A 19,494-nucleotide genomic window follows, 5' to 3' on the forward strand; every position below is an offset into this window, starting at 1 on the left:
TCACCTGGCTGTCCGGCAAAAGTCACGTCGGCTCTGGATCTTGAGTTCTTCGGTTGGGGAGCAGTTGAGGTTGAGGCAGCACTGGTGCTCGGATTGGCAAGTCTTCTGTCGATAACCCCTCTGTATGCAGGATCGTACCCTAATAAAACGTCCGCGTTGCGACCCCGACCAGCTGTCGGGGTGCCGGGTTCACTTGTATATTTCAGAACCCTATTAATCTCTGCTGTTCGGACGTAGCTTGGTTCACGTCTTGGACGCCTGTTAGCATTTTCTGCTGCAAGTCAAAAGCATAAACAGAAGTTAAAAATGAGCAACATGTACAGTAACAAAGGAAAATACAAGTTGCATAAATAGAAAATCAGGAGCATACGTGGGTATCCCCATATGTGGGGGCAATGGAGGCCCACCACTTGACCATCTTCCCCCAATGGCTCGAACCCTCCAGTGACGTAGAGGAAATCGATTTCATGATCCCAAGCAGAGTTTGGCAGGTTTAACATGAGACGCTTTTCTGCCCTTCTTACTTTGAAGTAGTAAGTATTATATTCAGAGTTTAGTACAATGCTGTACCACCACTGAATGTCTCAAATTCCTAGCTGGGTCCCCAGAATCCTATTCAAAGCTACTACTCCCATTATCAGCCTAAAAACGTTTGTTGATACTTGCATGGGGGTGAGACGGTACCAGTTTAGGATCTGGCAGAGTAATGGGTGAAGGGAAAATCGGACTCCACCTTCGACAATGGCCACGATTGGGATACACATTCTATCCCATGAGCCATCATCCCTATCTGCTCTCAAAGGGGCGAGTTCAAGCCCCACGTTATCAGGGATGCTATACTCAATCCTAAATGCCGCCATGGCAGTTGGGGTTTCACAGAGTTTCCTAAACTTGCTGGGTTTTGGAAGGTTTTCATTATCATCCGCCATGGATACGAAAGAAATGAGCAGGATAAAATCAGAAACTAGGTGCAATCGAAACTCTAAAAACCAAAATCTGGATCAAATCTCAGAATATGACGCAAGAAGGAGCAAGAATGAGAAGTCTTACGAAGCTATTGTAGTGGTTGCCTGAGATGCAATCAAAGTTGCAGACGACGGCAATGGCGGATGAAAGACGAATGATTTTTCCCTGGTTTTAGAGAGAGAAATGGAGGATTCGAATTTTGGGTGGAAAACCCAAAAGTATCCCATTAGGGGTTTAAAGTAAAAGCAACGGAGACGAAACGTCTCATCTTACGCCGTTACATGAAAAGTAACGGGAAAAGAGAAGTCTCAACGGATGGCCGTTCTGACGACGTTTGTGAAACGTCAGACTGAGTTAAATGCAAAGCGTACGAAATACGCCACGTGGAGTTCCTGCCTCGAGACGGCATGATGATTTAAATGCCAAAAAGAATTAGTGGCATGTCTGCACGAGATCTAAGAAGTTGAAAGCTTAGTTCAAAAAATAAGTTTTAGTTTTACCAGCAGCCCCCGAACAGAGGCAAAATGGCAAAACTGGGGAGCAATTGTAGGGAGGTATTGCCGAACAGATAGAGTAATAACCAAGCACGTGATACGAGAGATCACGGGTTAAACACGATAAGATAAACCACCATGAGCGGTGGTCGGCGATACGAACAAATGGCATGAGAGGTCACTGGCGTAAACTGACTATACGACAGAAAGAGACTTACCGTTATATTGATCCAAATAGTTAAACAAGGACCAAGTTACACGTAAAGTAGCTGGTCCAGTTAGTCTGTTCGGCTAAGAGATAGCCGAACAAGGAAAGAGCTCCAATCAAAGAATGAGAGCAGAGGGAATACTCTAGAAGATTCCAGAGTAGTCATGTCCCGTAAAGAAATGAGATCCCGAGGAAATAGAATCTAGAATAGATACCCAACGAGAATGGGATGTTCGGCCAGTTATGGAAAAGAATCCTAAAAGGACTCTTTTCTAATAAACTGATAAGGAAACGAGAATCCAAGATATTCTGGTTTCCTATACGAGGTAGGAAAACTAGTGCAAACACGGATACTTGGGCAACAAGCATCCATGAATCTATAAATAAGAAGTAACACCCATGAAGCGAGGTACGCAATACATTGCATTATTCGATATTTCCTACTGATAATTAGGGTTTCTCTACTAGTACGTGATACTAACTTTGCCATCGGAGGGCCTTTGCCACGAGAGGCAGAGGTGCACTCACCCCTGTCTATTTTGCAGATTAGGGTTCCGACGACGAATTAGGATTCCGGTGAAAAGGCAAGAATAAGCCGTTGCAATCCAATTGATCCGAAGTATCAATTGTTTTCATCCCCCTACACAAACGGGCTGTTACATCCAAACCAATCAATGGAAGAGATTTTTTTTTAATTTATCTGTTCTTTCGTTTTTCTTCCCATAAGTTCCAAACAAACCTTTAGGGCCTTGTTTGAAACTTGGGGTAAAAAAAAAAGAAGTGAAATTTTGAGAAAAATATGGAGACAAGTTTATTATTTAAGGTGCTTGCCGCTCCTCGATAGCTTTGATACCCATCCCGTTTTCACTAACAAAAAATACTAAAAACTTAACGCATTTTCCATCTCATTTTTACTAACAAAAAAGTTTCAACATTTTATCATATCATTTTTACTAGCAAAAAAATTGTCAACAAAAACTGTTTTTGCTACAGTAACTCTACTCACAAACCATCAACAACTTATTCACTACCGGAAACACCTAACAACTTCTCAACTACAAATAAAAATAAACCCTAAATCAACGTGGGGGCCGTGGCCCCCATATGCCCATATGTAAATCCGTCTTTGCTCTCAACTAAGGGGTTATTTTCGGTAGTAAAAAATCTACAAATTTTTTACTACCGAAAATAACCCCTTAGTTGAGAGCAAAGACGGATTTACATATGGGCATATGGGGGCCACGGCCCCCACGTTGATTTAGGGTTTATTTTATTTTATTTTATAAATTTCAATGTTAATATTAATTATTTTTTGTTTGATAAGAACACTTAGATATTGTATTTTGTATTGGATGCTATTTAAACATTTAAATGCTTTTAGAATGTGTTTATTTTGGGTCCCAAAAACCAATCCCTCTCTCGGCGTATGGTCTCTCATAAGTTTTTTCTTCAATTATTAATCTCATTTTCTTTCAACTTATTATCGAAAAAACCTCTCTCAAAATCTAAACTAAACAAACTAGTAGATTCCGAACCTTAAAATTTTAAAATCTCGTTATTCATAGTTCAGCCTCCACATTCATGAAATTCTAGTTCCGTTCCAGGTAGAGAGCTAAAGATGGAAAGGAAAGCGTTATTATACCGCACGCTTTGTGGGAATGACATTTGGAATTAGGGTTGTTACTCGAAACCGGAAAATTGATCGAAACCGGAAAAATCGGACCGGACCGGATTTTTTAAACCGGTTGAATAATTTCGATCCAGTTCAGGTTTATAAAATTTTATAAACCGGAAAAATAATTTCGATCTGATTTATGTGTTTTAAAAACCGGTTGAAACCGGAACCGGTTATATATATGTATAATATATACATATATATATAAAAACATAGGGGAGGAGTTGAATTATGGGTTTTTGGTTGATATTTTGTGGTGTATATTGGTCTAATAAATATATTTATTAGATAAAAACTATTTTTATGGGCTTAATTATGTTTTTATGAATTTTTTTTTATGTATTGGGTTCAAAATTGATCATTTTTTGTTGGGCCCAAAAAAAAGGGTTGAATTATAGATTTTTTGTTGATATTTTATGAGTTGAATTGTGAATTTTTGATGTGTTGAGCAAAAAATATGGCCCATAAATGAAAATCGGATAAATCGGATAAACCAGACCGAAACCGGTTGAGCCGGTCGAAACCGGACCGGTTTCATCTCAACCGGTTCCGGTTTCTAAAAATCTCAAACCGGATATCCGGTTTCGATCGAAAAATACACTCAAACTGGTCGAAACCGGACCGGTATCACCCCTATTTGGAATACGTTTAGTAGAAGCGTTAGTACCGAACACGCACTTGTTTGTGGTCAAACCGGATTCCGAACACGCCCAAAACACAAACCCTAGGCACAAAAAATCCCCAACCCCAGCTATCATAGTTGGTTTCACACGCAAAACCAAAAGAGAACAAAACGAGAAGAAGATAACAGAAATTGGGAGAAGAGAACCACCACCCAAACCCTAGAGCCCGGTCTCAACGATTTTATTTGTTCGATTGATTGAGGTTAAAGTGATTAATTTGGAGAGAGGGAGGGTTGAAGGGATCAGATGGGAAAGAAGAAGAAGAGAGCGGCATTGAAAGAGGTATGGTGCTATTACTGCGACAGAGAGTTCGACGACGAAAAGATACTTGTTCAGCACCAGAAAGCCAAACACTTCAAGTGCCATGTCTGCCACAAAAAGCTCTCCACTGCCGGCGGCATGGTCATTCACGTCCTCCAGGTTCACAAGGAATCCGTCCCTAAGTAATCTCTCTCTCTCTCTCTCTCTCTCTCTCTCTCTCTATATATATATATATATATATATATATATATATATATACACACACACACACACACACATATACATACATATACACGTATCCATTATCCCTACCTAGTTCTATTATAGCTGTTCTGAGGTTGAACGATTTGAAATTCTCATCCTCGTTTTCCTGTGTTTCTGATTATTGTGCTTCTCAATGATCTAAAAATTACTAAGGCGCTAGTCGAAGAGAGGTGACTAGCACCTAGGTTGTCTAGTGGGGACTAATCGGGGCCTAGGTTGTCAGTTTTTCTAATTTTTCTCAAAAAAATACCTGCCCACCTCCCCCTAGTACTCATTTGAGTAAGACCTGCCGAGAGCCGCCTACCCACTAATTGGGACTAACTGGCCGACTTTTAGAAGATTGATGTGCTTTTCTCTGTATATATCAAGGGAGAGGGAGCTCTCCTGAATCAGCCTTCTGAAGAAAGTTTGCCTTTTGGGCTTTTCCAATATGGCAAATTGGTCCTTACGGGAAGTGTTGAATCTTGGCAGGAACTTATTGTGCTGTTCAATTTTAAGAATGGAGGATGGTATTTTGAGACCCTCTTTTTTTTTTTTGCTCGGCTTTTGAGACCGCTCTTTTAGTTCTCTAGAAATTTTTAATTGCTAGTAATGTTTTTATGTTACAAGGATTCTTCAAAATTTTATTAACTAGACTACTTCAATGGTCTAGACACCCCATACTTGTGGGGTTTTGGGAAGTGTCTGCTATTTTAGTTGGAAATTAACCTAGAAAAAGCTAGTTGGATCAGGTTTGCTTCTTACCTATTAACACAAGCTATCTGAAAAATATAGGAACTATATCAGGAAATATTAATATGTTGCTGGGTACCTTGTCTCTGACACGAGATTAAGATTAATCTAGCACTTAGACACATATCCTTGGGCATGCCTAGCTATTCATTCGGGATATTATCAAGGTTGTGGCCCTGGATATATACGGGATAGTATTGGTGATTTAAAGTATGGTAGTGATGGGGTGCCTGGTCTTTGATCAACAGCATTACGTCATTTGGGAAGGTTATTTGGATTGGTTGGATAGTTTTGGAGTCAAACTGGGTTTAGTGTTGAGAATTATGAAAAGTTGCTTTTTTGGGAGCACCTTTGGTGTGAGTAAGAGAAGCTTTTTAGGAGACTTTCCCTGCATAGTACTGCTGAATGAAATGGAAGAGGCTTCATGGTTAAATATCTATCAAAGAAGGTAATCTTAGTTGCGTGGGAGGTTGCCTTTCAGAGGTAGTGGAAGTTTGAGATGATCTGCTGAATCTGTGGTACTTAAGCATGTTGATCTTAATGTATAGCAAAGTGAAGTTCATTTACGGTTTAGTAGTGGCCAAGTTTGTGGTCTTTAGTTGCCTTTTTTTGGTTCCAGTATCTTTAGATTGTCAATGTAGTTAGAAATTTGTAGAACTCTAACCTGGGTATTGCCTATAATTATTTTTAAACTTGGTTTAGTGTTGCCATTGGACTACTCTGCTGTGTACCTGACCAAATTTTCCTTTAGTAGGAACCTTTTTCTTCTCTAAGTGGATGACTTGAGTATAGCACTAGACAGGACGTGTACCATGCCAAATGCTATAAATTGTAGCTCCAAAAGCAAGGTTTCCAGTTTGTTGCGAGTGTTTCGATTTCTGTTAATTGTCTGAAAAAGTACGTCAAGACTACAATTGCTGACACAAGATTTGATTAACCTAGCACTGAGAAACATATCCTTGGGCATGCCTAGATAATCATTCAGGATATTATCAAGCTTGTGACCAGAATGGATATGGGATGGTATTGGTTATTTAAATTTTGAATCATAGTAGTGACGGGGAGCCTTGTCTTTAATCAACAGTAGTACGCCATTTGAGAAGGGTATTTGGATTGGGTGGATATTTTTGGAGTCAAACTGGGTTTATTGTTGAGAATGATGAGAAGTTTCTTTTTTGGGAGCACCTTTGGTGTGAGTAGGAGGAGCTTTTTAGGAGACTGTCTCTGCATGGTCCTGCGGAATGAAATGGAGGAGGCTTCGTGGTTAAATATCTAGCACAGAAGGTAATCTTAGTATGGTGGGATGTTGCCTTTCAAAGGTAGTGGAATGTTGGGAGGGTGGGGGAGTTGATGAGTCATCTTGGGCTTACTTTTATGCCACTCACTGTACAGATGAAATATTTTGTGGAAATTACATTTATGGAACCTTGGGAGATGATAAGGCTCCTACCTCATAGAAATTGGTCTAGTCCAAGGCACCAAGTTTGCATGTTAGCGTGAACTGTGAACTTCTGTGCTGTGCAGGATAGTCCATGGAAATTTGGATTAAGAGAGAGAAAATTCGTGTTAATTCCTGCTGCATGCAGAAGCTACATACACTTTGGTTAACCACCTTGCTTACTCACTGATTCAAGAGACCTTTGGCCTCGGTTCTTTGTATGCTAAGGTTGATGTGGATGTTTCGTAGTGGTGAAATAGATCTTCACAAATTTGGATGGGGCTATAGTGGGGAAGAGAAGGAGGAATGCTTGGTTCTTTGTTTGACGTGGATTGTTGAGAATAGCTCAAGAACGACTCTTTGATGGCCTCAAAGTATCCCTTTTTTGCTTCCTCCCTTCCTCCTTACCCACCCAAGTGGCCAAGCCCTAACACTGGTTAAACCTTATTTCTCTCCCTTTCTAACACTGGTTAAAACTTATCCATGGAAATTAGAAACACAGATGGTTGCTGAAGCTCGATATTGATTTGAATTTTATAACACTGCTTGAGTACGTGGTTTATTTACTCTCTTGAATGAAAGTTATGTCCCTTTGAACCATATTGAACTGTTACATACTTTTGAGCTGAGCTATTTTAAAGATTGGTTACTTTCAAAACAAGATCTGATTTGTTTGCAGTAGGACAATTACAGTGAACTAGTTGTATATCTGCCAAACTATGAAGCACTGATACTCTATTTTGGCCTCCGTATCACGTATTGTATCGGTATCGGATACCTATACTCTCGGATACTCTCCGGATATGTATCCGTATCGGATACTTATACTCTTGGATACTATCTGGATTATCCGATACGTTTTTTTAAAGTATCATGCTCTTAGAATTATTTTTTGGTATCTTGATACGTTTCGGATACATGCGGATACTCTCGGATACGCTTCAAATACGTATCTAATACGTTTTGGATACGCGCGGATCCGTGTTGGATATGCTCGGATACGTTTTGGATACATGCGAGGGTAAATATGTTATTACTTAATATATATGGGTCAAAATTGCAAGTAGGACTATATTTTTCTTTTTCCCCCACCAATCGACACCAGAAACACACCGACGATATCCTCTATCTCGACAACCTTGTAATTCTCTCATCTCTCTCTCGCGTTGTGTGTATGTAAATATACATATACCTATGTAGACACGGTTATATATATAACTATACGTAAATATATATCTCTTGGCATGTGAAATGGTGAACTTGTGTAATGGATAACTTTAATCACTAATGAAATTTTAGGAATTAAAAATTATATATAATATATTTTTTATTTACTTTTATATTCAGCGTATCCCACAACGTATCATATCCTTCTTTTTGGAAAAATCACGTATCCTCATATCCGTATTGTATCATGTCCGTATCCGTGCTTCTTAGTTCCAAAGCAATATTAAGGCTATTACAATTTACAAAGTACAAAGCTCCCCCTTTTCTTCCTAATGACCTAAAGTTTAATCATTGGATTCTCAAGTTAAACGCCTGTCCTATATAGACTTATTAGGTGATATAAAAATATGGGAAATTTTGATGGCTGGTGGCTGAGCAATTTGTTTTGTAGTAACTGATGTGTGCATTATCTTTCAAAGTCCCGTGAATTTTTTGCTACCTGACTTTTTGTGCTCTAATTGTTCCATTTTTGTTTTTTTTTTCTTTACGAGTGGTAAGATTAAATTATTTATTGGGAATACATTCCTCTTCTTAAATCTCTATGCATGTGTTTTTTGCTGTGGCGATGTTCATGTACTGATTCAAGGTGAATCTCTTACAGGGTGCCCAATGCAAAACCAGGTAGAGAATCAACTGACATTGAAATATATGGAATGCAAGGTATCCCACCTGACGTTTTGGCAGCCCACTATGGGGAGGAAGGTACGATTGTTACACATTCTTATACTTGAAGCTGATTTGCTATATTGCTTTTGTCAGCATCCACATGTCGGAGAGTATGTTGTTACTACACTTAAAAAAGTTTAACACATCAAATGGGTATGAAGTTTGAGATGATCTGCTGGATTTGTGGTACTTTAGCATGTTGGTCTTGATGTATATCATAGTATATCAAAGTGAAGTTCAGTTATGGTGTAATATGTGGTGGCGCGGTTCATCAGTAGGTAGTAGTGGCTAAGTTTGTGGTCTTTTGTTGCCTTTTTTTGGGTTCCCGTATATTTAGATTGTCAATATTGTCAGAAATTTGCAGAACTCCAACCTGGTTATTGCCTATGATTAATTTTAAACGTGGTTTTAGTGTTTCCATTGGACTACTCTGCTGTGTACCTGACCAAATTTTCCTTTAGTAGCTAGGACCCTTCTCTTATCTAAGTGGATGACTTGAGTATAGCACTGGACAGGATATACCATGCTTAATGCTATATAGTGTAGCTCCGAAAGCAAGGTTTCCAGTTTCTTGCGAGTGTTACGATTTCTTCAGTTGTCTCTGAAAAAGTACCTCAAGACTTCTAATTTTCATGTGCATGAAGAACCTTGTGTGTTTTGTCAGTGCTATCAATCTGTGCCTTATTTTTGTGAATGAGGACCATTTAGTTTTGTAGCTTTGATCCTATGAGAAAAATGTTACTGTTCACATGCGTAAATAGGAAAGGATAAAGTGTTACTAACAATTCTTGTTATTTGCCTTTAGTACACTTGCTAGTTAGTACTTGTGATTTTAAGCAAACACTAAGCTCTCTTTTATGACTATCTGAAAACAGTTTTGCTCCTGTATTTGGTGAGAGAATCAGAAAAATGTTTAAAATTCGTGTTATTAGTTTTTTACACAATTTTAGCTACATCATTTTTCATTCCAGTGATTAAACAATTATGTAAGAAGACGTGATGGTTTTTTTTGTTGCTATTATGCGTTCACAATGATATATGTGGAAACTACTTAGGGTCTATCCATCCTATGCATAAAACCACAGCCTAATCTACCAAATTTGCTACAGATCAAAAGGTTTACAAAGTGCTTCCAAGAGAGGAATCACAAACTAACCCCAATAGCTCTATGTAACTCCACTACTTTAATGTAGCTCCATGAGCCCCTTCTTGATCCCATAGCCACCACGAGTCCACCACCTCGATCTCCGTTCAAAACGGCTTCGGTGATGCGGACCATACAAAGAGGTCACGGGTATTTGGTACTTTCATATGGTTGGAAGTTATGGCCTTCTGGACTGGATGGTTCTAAGGCCCAATTTGGCACATATCCAACTTGGGATATTGGCTTAGACATGGGTTGGATTCTTAAGGAGTGTCTTTTGGGTTTTAGTCAAGTCAAAATGTCTATTTAATTTCTAGTCAAAGTCTTTAGAGTTAATCAGTTGATCAAAGAGTCATTTGGTTTTTTCATGTCATTAATGTTTAGTGTAGTCAAAGATTCAATTAGTTGATCTAAGAGTCATAAGTTTTTCCATGTCATTAATGTAGTCAAAGAGTCTATGTTCAATGTGTCTTTGGAAGTCTAAAGTTAGTTGAAGGTTATTTATGTTAGGAAGTTCTAGAGTCAAGTTGAAATGGTTATAAATAAGATTGTAAGCCTTATGGCAAATCATGATTGAGTGAATGAAAAATTGAGTAACTTTCAAGCTATTAGATTGTGTGATGCAATCTTTTCTTTGGTGTGATGCTAAAGAGCCCCTAGGTGTGATGCCTAGACCTATCTTTCTCTAATCCTTCATCTTGTTCTTCTTACAAATTACTATTCACGTCCACGGTTCACAGCCCCAAAAAACAGCCCCTTATCTTTGTGTCTGATTATAATTTGCCCTATTTCAATCTGTCCTACATCATTCGGATCCATCTGGCCAAGTAGAAGAGAAGGCAACAATCTATGGATTTTAAAAATTATGAAGGTTTTTCCAAACAAATCAAACTAGAGAGAATACATGGTAATTAGAGTATTTCTCAAGAGCTATGAAGCACCGACACCTCTAGAGGTCGAAGTATCGCAGTGTCGGACACGGGGACACGGCGGGGACACCTTAGGGACACGTATGGGACACACCACATGGCGTGTCCCATAATTTAATATAAATTTTTTAGGGGGACACGGTTGGGGATACTGATGGGGACACGGCAGGGGCTAAACTGTAATTTTAAAAAAATTGGGGGTCAAACTGTATTTTTTTTAAAAAGTTTTGGGGCCAAATTATAATTTTTTAAAAATTTCTGGGAGTCAAGCTATAATTATTTATTTATATAAATAATAAATAAATAAATATACACGTGGCGTGTCCCCCGCCGTGTCCGTGTCCCCATTTTTTTAGAATTCCCGTGTCCTCGTGTCGGTGTCCGTGTCGGTGTCGGTATCCGTGCATCATAGCTCAAGAGTAATATAAGATGATCAAATACAATATTTAAATTATCCAAATGCAATAAAAGCACAAGTGTAAAAAGTGGAAAAGCTTTCTCCCTTTAAAAGTGGTCTTATGCAACACTTGTACCCAAAAGGGTAAAAAAGATGCTATATGCACCAGGCATGCCTTAATTTTCCACCAATCACAATGCAAGGCGTTTAAGAGCTCTCGCCCTACTGAGGCGCTATTGTGGGTTGGATAAGAGCTCTAGCCTTACTGAGGCGCTATTGAAGCGCTCTTCAAATTTCATTTTAAAATTAAATCATAAATCAAGAATTAGATGAAGAGGGCCTTAGTAGGGCTTGGTGGGAGCCCTTACAAGAGCCTTAGAAGTGCTTGACTCACTTCGGAAGCGCAGCCCTCTGTATTTAGGAAATGCTTGACACCCTTAGGGAGCCCTTAGAAGTGCTTGGCTCCCTTCGGAATCGCTGCCCTATGTGAACGATAATTTGCCTTAGAAAAATCATGTTTTCTCAAGCCAATGCACCGCACAATGCCTTAGAAAAATTTCTCTTCTTCAAAACAAGGCCAACCAAATAAGGCTAATGGCTTAAAATGCAAATGTGAAAATTCTCCAAAGATTTAGACATTAAAAAGCTTATGATGCATGAAAAATGTTAAGCTAAATGCATATTCCTTTGCAATCAAATTCCAAGCGAGTTGCTCGGCAAGGCTTTCTCAACAACTCTTGAACCACCGCGGAGTATCTAGACTAGACAAGATAAAAACTACATCCCAAACCCAAGCAACATCACCCCCTCCGTCCAAATCTGTTAACAAATACTAATATTTTGGACGGAAATTAGATAAGTTAGACAGAAAATGAAATTCTAAGCCTAAAATGCCCTTAACATTCTTTCTCCTTTCCCTATCTAACCCTACCATTCCCCCCTTCTCCCCCAACAATCCTCGTGGCCGAAAAACTTGGCTCGGCCGGAATTGAGCTCCTCAAGACATTCGCCAACATGGACTGCTCCTACGACACGACCACCGAAGACCTCTGCGCCGAGATCTTCCTCTGTGAGGCCCTAATCGTCCGGAGCGGCACCAAGGTCACCCGTCAGGGGTTCGAGTCCTCCGCCAGCCGACTCAAGGTTGTTGGATGCGCCGGCGTCGGGATTGACAACGTTGACCTGGCAGTGGCGACCAAGCACGGGTACCTCGTCGTGAATGCTCCCACGGCGAACACGATTGCTGCCACGGAGCATGGGATTGCTCTACTTACTGCCGTTAAGTTTGTTTCTGTGAACCTTATCTAGTTATCATAGGATTATTTGTGCTTACTGATCAGTCTGTTTACTCACACTCGGTGGCTGTAATACTTCCCTAATTTTCTTTGTTGCAAAAAGAGTGTATTGTGTTTCCTTAAAAATGAGTTTTGTGTTTCCTGAAAACAGAGTGTTTTCACAAAAATCATCAAAATCAGATTTCATGCACGATTTTGTCAAGCGAAAATATACAACGTTTTCTGGAATCTGAACCCAGGAAAAAAAAAAAAAAAAACCCCTCTAAATTTGCTTTCGATCTTGTTCAGGAGGGAAGAGATGCTCACTGTGCAATCGAATACCCAACACACTAGTCCACCGTATACACACACACACACACACACACATATAAAACTGTGTATATATATTGTATGTATGGGCGTTTATGGGTAAGATTAGAGAGAGTAGTATAAGAGAGGTGAAGGTTGAGGCCCTAAATGCTAATGGTCGAACCTCTGCCCCAGTTTCCCCAACCCACTCGACCCGCATTCAGTTACAATATCGATCCAGTTCCATCCCCTATATTTCAGACTTGTGTGAGAAACTTCCCAAAAGAAGTTGGGAAGAGGAGCATTTCGGAGTCGGTGGAGGTGTTGTCGCAGAAGCTTCAGAGGTTTAGAGTGAGGACTCTTGATTTGGGTGGGTCGGTTGTCGTGAAGGAGGAAGAAGCAAAAAAGTGATGATTTGATTTTAACATAAGAAGGGTATCTTAGTCATTTCCTTTGTTTCCGTCCAAAATTTTAACGGCTTTGGGCGGAGAGGGTGATGTTGCTTGGCTTTGATAGTTGAGGGGGTGACGTTGATCGGTTTTTTAGTTTGGGGAGCCATGTTGACAAAATGTGATAGTTGAGGGGGTGTTTTTGAAATTAAGCCAAAAAATATTCAATATAGACTCCAATGGTTTGTCAATATTCGCAAATCGAAGAGTGTAGAGTCACTTTGATGGACAATTGACAATACCAAAAATCCTTTTGTTGTGTTTTTCTGGTTAACCATTTGTTGATGAAATGTGGTTGTATTTCCTATATAAGGAGGTACAATAGTTTATGCCTTATTGTGCAAGTATTAATTTCATGTGTCCAAGATGGCGTCCCCATTTTCACTGCTATATGTTTCTGCACTTTGCAATTTAACAGTGGACTGTGCATTGCATATTTTCATCTTGTTCATCGTAGTCTTTGATAGGCATTATTTGATTACATAAGTTTGTTTAGGGCATTTTTACACTGGATGGTGATGAAATAGTACTGCTCGATCTCTGCATGTTTCCTGGTGAGATCTAGTAGCAGCTGAATATAAGTTTATAATTTCGAAGCCTCAAAAGGAATAAATATGATGAGAATGAAATGTTTAGGTGTTTACACATGTGCTGGGTCTTATGATAGCATTCATCTCTTATTTACTATGTATTGATGTCTGTTGTTCTTCTTGCAGAAGATGATGCCCCATCAAAAATGCCCAAAGTGGAGTTTCCTTCTTCTGTCTTACCAGGATCCTTGGGCATTCAGTACCCCTCTCAGCCTACTTTAGGCACAATGCAACCAGTGTACGTGTTTCGTTTCTATTATGAGATCATTTAGCTTCCTATGTGGAAACTATAGTTTCGAAAAAATACATGCTTTTACTGTATGATATGTTTGACATGTGGTCACTTAATTTGTGAAGTTAAACTATTTTTGTTTAGTTTTTAGTATGTTTAACTTGTGGGATTGCCACTTATTATTGTGGGAACAAATATCTCATTCCTTGTTATGCAAACATTCTTTTATTTTGTCAGGTGATGCACGACTATTGTAATGGCATAGATGCTGTCCATTTCAGTACATTTCATAGCCCTTCTCAAGAAAATCTCGGGGGCTATTTGATAGAGTTATCATCTTCTTGACCGCCTTTTCTTTTTTTATTAAGGATAGTAAATGGTGTTCACAAAAATTTGATATCTGACGCTTAGGAATATAGTCTCATCTGCTTTGATAAGCCATAAGTCAATTTACTGTTATTTTGTGACTTATTTGTTTGAAGAATAAAAGAGTATTTAATCGTATGTGGACATTAGTGGATCTTTCTTACTGGGAGTTTTCTTGGTCGCCGTGTTTACCAGTGTTCTAAAACTCGGAAATACTCGGCGAGTACTCGGTACTCGGTGCCTAGCCGAGTAGAGTTAAGGCTACTCGGTGGAATTACTCGGCCAGCCGATTACTCGGCGAGTACCCGGCGAGTACCGATTACTCGGTAAAACGAGATTACTTGGAAGTGGGGAGAAAATCGAAAAAAAACTGAAAAATGGGGTAAAATACATAATATGTTAAATTTGAAGGGTCATTAGTGTAATTTCATTATAGTTTTATACTTACCCTAATCGAGTGAACACACCAATCAAGCTACTGCTGCTGTTCCTCTTCTTCTTCGAGGAATAATTGACTACTAATTTCGTACTTTGTTTTATTTGGTTTGAACGTTGAACTTTGTAATTGACTATTAATTTCGTATCTGGTTTCATCTGGTTTGAACGTTAAGCTTTGCAATGGACTAGTAAAACTTTGCAATGGAGTAGTAATTTTGTACTTAGTTTCATTTGGTTTGAACTATGAACATTGAACTTCTCATTATGCATTATGAATATCATTTGGGGAACATATAAAAAAAAAATTCCAAGTAATTTCTACTCGCCGAGTAATCACCGAGTAATTGCTGAGTACTCGGCCTACAAGGTACAAGGTGGCTGGCCGAGCGAGTACCGAGTACCGAGTTTTAGAACATTGGTGTTTACGAGTTAACCTCATTCCTTTTCCTTTCTATCAAGGACAATTGTTCATTGATGGTAAGCTGTACTCTCATTATGTTTCACAAAAAGTTGACATCTGCTGCTCAGCACGATAGATGTCTATTTGATGCGTTGCAGAGTAAATTTACTGGCCCGTTGTGACTGATTTCTGTGTGAAGATTAGAAGAGTATATATCTACTCATCTAAGTATAATTGTAGTTCTTTGGATGAACTTTAACCATATGTGCACCAGAAGTGATTCTTTTTTCGATTGCTTGGGTGCAGTTACAATCCTGCAGTACCTCCTGCTGGTTGGCCAGTTCCTCCTCGTCCCCAACCTTGGTTCCCACAGCGTCCACCTGTTTCAGTTCCTCCTGCTCCAATGGGATTGATACAACAGCCTCTGTTTCCTATACAGAATGTGAGGCCATCTGTGTCATCCACTACGTCACCAGCATTTCCACCATCTTTGCCTCTTGCACCTCCTGGTTTGACCCCAGCTACGCCTGTTGCTGTATCTCAACCACTTTTTCCTGTTGTTGCCAATAACAACAATATCCCAACTCAAAGTACGCCATTTCCCACGCCGATGCTTCCGACAAGTATTCAATCAAGCTCTCCCGTAGAATTGAAAATCTCAATTGACGGCAACAGTGCTTCTGCAGCAAGTAACTATCACCCACTTGGCATTCAAGGTTTGATTTGTCTTCTCATTATTCTCCATCTGTGTTTGTTAGTCCACAAACAACTTTTTTCCATCCCTCATTGCTGGTCCATGTTTGAAAGTCAATGAGCAAATTGTTTCAATTGTACTCTTTTATCCTTGTATTCAAATATTGAATTTATTGACTGTAGGGTAAACTTGGAAAGACAAGAATTGTACAAAGCAATCATGATGTTCCCTAAAAAAGTTGAAACCCCCGAAATGGACTTACAAACACGGATATTATTTTTGTAACCATTTTCAAGTTTGGGCTTAATAGGTTATTGTTTTGAAAATAATCATGATAAGTCGGAGAAAAATCTGAAGAAGTGGATTGCAATTTGTTGTAGATCTTGAATATTTGTCCATGGATAAATCCAGAAACTAAACCCGTGTTGATAACGTGTATTCCACGATTTAAGGGTACTTTATCTTTCAGTTGCAGCAAATGTTCTTACGGTGTGCGGCTTACTGCCTTGCTTGTGCACTTTCAGGCCAAATAGCATCTCATCAAATCTTTGGCAAGCATGTCTAGAAATAGTTTTCTAGTTCACAAGCACGCCTTTTATTTTCTTTCCTTCCTGAAATTTAGTAGATTTTGGCATGATACTACTGTTATTAGCATCTTGCGTGCCTAACAAAGCAATGAATGCACAAATTTAAAAAGCTAATGGCGATTGTGTTTTGAAGTTCTGTGGAATGGGTGATAGTCACCTTCATGGATGTTACACAGAATAGGTTCCTGTTTCTGTCATTCATCTCTGTTCTTTTCCACAATCCATACCAGTACTATGTTGGATTTTCTGTTGAACTAGTACTCAGCAAGTGACTATTGTTCTCTCTCACACACATGCGCATGCTCAAACACGGTCACATACGTAAACACACTCACAATCAAATTCACACGTTAATTAACTACTGTTGCAAACCATCTTGAAATGGTCGAATGGGATACTGCTAGCTGGTTTCCTGTTGGTTGGTTTTGTTATTGAATTTCAAATTGATCAGTTATCACCACCTGTCTTAAATAATCAAGAACTGTGCTTGATGATGTTTAAGCATCCCAGGTATATTTGTGGAGTTCGCATATGATGTGGCTTTGCATTTGTTTAATGCAGGTGCAACACCAGTCAATTCACATTCTTATGCTTCTGGTCCAAATACTGGTGGTCCATCAATTGGACCGCCTCCTGTAATTGCAAACAAAGCTCCCCAGCTTGCCACAAATGAAGTCTATTTAGTTTGGGATGACGAGGCTATGTCGATGGTTAGTTTTCCCTCACTCCTTTTCTTCCTCGTAGTCTGTATCCAGGATGCATCTTTTTTAACTCTCCTAACGTGAACTTACTAAAAAGAAAAAGAAATATTTGGTTAACTGGTCCAACTTGGTGTTTGTAGGAGGAAAGAAGAATGTCCTTGCAGAAGTATCAGGTGCATGATGAGACTAGCCAGGTAAGTTATCACTGCCTCTTGTTACTGTTTCTTTCAAATTGAAATGCAGTTGCTTTGCGCATCTAACCAGATGGGTAGGTGTTACCTTCCGGGTACTTCTGTTTACCAAGCTGTTACCCTCAGAATCAGTTGTTTACGTATTGTTTCATATTATCGAGGTACTTCTGTTTATATTTGCGTTCTATTTTTATTCCTTCCGAAGAAGAATATACTGTGCTAAGTTTGTATCGGCCTTTCCGGGTCAAGTGTTTTCATGACTTTCAAACCCATTGATCAACGGGTATTTTCTTCTCTTCCATTCCCCCACCGGATTTGGCAAGCAATCCCACACATTTTGTGGCCATTAAAGACTCAAGTAGGTATTTCCGTTATTTTTGCTGGTAGTTAGTATTTACAATTCTGACGAGCTTGCTGCAATCAACTCGAGGATGCTCCAATCTAGCATCATATTCTGTTACCAAGAGCGTATGTATTTTCTCTTTAGATATTTTACTTCCTGCATCGTTCTATAATCTCGCCAAGCTTGATTACGATCTTTGGGGGTTGATTGGAACCTGATATATCCGACAGAAATTTGCCCATTGATATCGTGGTTCCACTATTAAATTTATGATCACACAGTGGCCAGGTCAGCTTCTCCTGCAAAGTTTGGAATCTCTATACGGAACCAAAACCTCTGATTCTTTAGCATGGTTCTTCCAAGCGATTTTTACATGGTTCCGGTCTAATTTTCTGTCTCGTGGTTGTATTTTCCAGATGAGCTCAATTGATGCAGCTATTGACAAAAGGATTTCTGCAAGTAGGCTTGCTGGTCGTATGACTTTCTAGATTGGCTGCTGTCTATTTCCCCACGGGTAATCTTTCTCTGATCTGGATCGTTAAGCATGATCAAAGTGGAATTGAGGGGTTGAACTGAAATTGAGGTCCTATCTCTCATACATTGCATTTCTTCCAAAGAAATTTATGTTGGACAGAGATCTTTCAACCATTTGCTAAGGCGTTTCGTCAATTTCTTTTCCTTTATTTATTTGTGGAGGAGGGGAAAGAAATTGATACACTTCTCTTGGGGTTTTGTAATTTGGTGGGACTAGGCTGTTTATTAAATTGAGTGGTTTTGGGTTTTTCATATTATTACAAGATTGTCAAGAAATAATTTAACTTTCGTTACAATATAAAAGTTAATCTTTTTTTGTTGGTTGATCTTTGTTTTAGTTCGCCTATATCGGGAACTACTGAAACGAGCTAGTTGGAAGTTTTGGCCCTTCAATTAAGTGCTAATTGGGCAGGATTTTACGCATTTTCCTCGGCTATAATGGATGAGGCAGCTGGGGCCACGACAGATATTTCTTTGATGATCTGAATTATTTGATTTTAAGTCCTAATGTAGATTGTTCAAAAAGATTCCGTTAACAGGATTACCGTGAATTCTACTGGGACAAATTGTTTAGTGTTGAAATTGTAGCTTCGAAGTTAAGAGAACATTTGAGACTCCTAATAGTAAGTCAATTAACTAACTAGGAGTAACATTTTGTGTTTAAAAACAAGGGGAAAAAGTTTCTAGCGGTATTTACTATTCTCAAACTCCAATCATCCTTTTTGGTTAACCACCAATATTAGAAGTAGCATTGTGTTTCTGAAAAAAGAAGTTACTTAAAGTCGTTTGTTTAATCGATTATTGTTACTTAAAGTGGTTTGTTTAATCGATTATTGTTACTTAAAGTAGTTTGTTTAATTGATTATTAAATCCTTTAGAATTAAGACAACATGAAGAGAATAGAATGTTAGTATAATAAATAATATTGTACAACTTATGGAATCTTTCTATTCTGTACATATTCATTCCTGAACTTTTGGAAATAAATAAAGTATGAAGAGTTTTTGGAACAATAATGGGTATCTTTATTACATCTGTTAAAACTTACGAATCCGTTCCTTTTTAAGTGTCTTGCTTTGTAACTCCAATTTATTAAAAAGACATTATTATTATATATTTTATATCAATTTTTATCTCCACTTTTCCTACTTACCATTTATGAAGACATCATCATTACATTTTTATACACTAACTTTTCAAAATAAAATCTACTTTTAGGGGCAAAATAGAAAATGCACCACTTTTATCTATTATTCCCTCCGTCCCTAAATAAGTGTCCGGCGCGCAAACCTAGGCCTTTAA

General features: G+C 38.8%; 1 protein-coding gene across 2 annotated transcripts; it reads left to right on the plus strand.

Moving 5' to 3' along the window:
- Positions 1 to 4,042: 4,042 nt before the first annotated feature.
- Positions 4,043 to 18,905, plus strand: LOC131312293 (protein SUPPRESSOR OF FRI 4). 2 transcript variants are annotated; one of them, XM_058339953.1, is made up of 8 exons: positions 4,043 to 4,469; positions 8,550 to 8,650; positions 13,833 to 13,944; positions 15,449 to 15,858; positions 16,985 to 17,133; positions 17,265 to 17,318; positions 18,075 to 18,172; positions 18,531 to 18,905. In XM_058339953.1, the coding sequence occupies exons 1-7, from the start codon at positions 4,273 to 4,275 to the stop codon at positions 18,144 to 18,146; spliced, it is 1,095 nt and encodes a 364-aa protein (XP_058195936.1). In that variant the 5' UTR covers positions 4,043 to 4,272; the 3' UTR covers positions 18,147 to 18,172; positions 18,531 to 18,905. The 2 variants fall into 2 exon arrangements, with proteins under 2 accessions (XP_058195936.1, XP_058195935.1); XM_058339952.1 differs by lacking the exon at positions 18,531 to 18,905 and having other exon boundaries at positions 4,044 to 4,469; positions 18,075 to 18,516.
- Positions 18,906 to 19,494: the final 589 nt, after the last annotated feature.

The sequence above is a fragment of the Rhododendron vialii genome, chromosome 13a (assembly GCF_030253575.1).
Source record: "Rhododendron vialii isolate Sample 1 chromosome 13a, ASM3025357v1".
Taxonomy (NCBI): domain Eukaryota; kingdom Viridiplantae; phylum Streptophyta; class Magnoliopsida; order Ericales; family Ericaceae; genus Rhododendron; species Rhododendron vialii.

Excerpts from the sequence above, each read along its gene's own strand:
- LOC131312293 (XM_058339953.1), top strand. The coding sequence starts at position 4,273 with ATGGGAAAGAAGAAGAAGAGAGCGGCATTGAAAGAGGTATGGTGCTAT. Across the intron at positions 13,945-15,448 it reads TTAGGCACAATGCAACCAGT|TTACAATCCTGCAGTACCTC; the intron begins GTACGTGTTTCG and ends GCTTGGGTGCAG. Across the intron at positions 17,319-18,074 it reads TGCATGATGAGACTAGCCAG|ATGAGCTCAATTGATGCAGC; the intron begins GTAAGTTATCAC and ends TGTATTTTCCAG.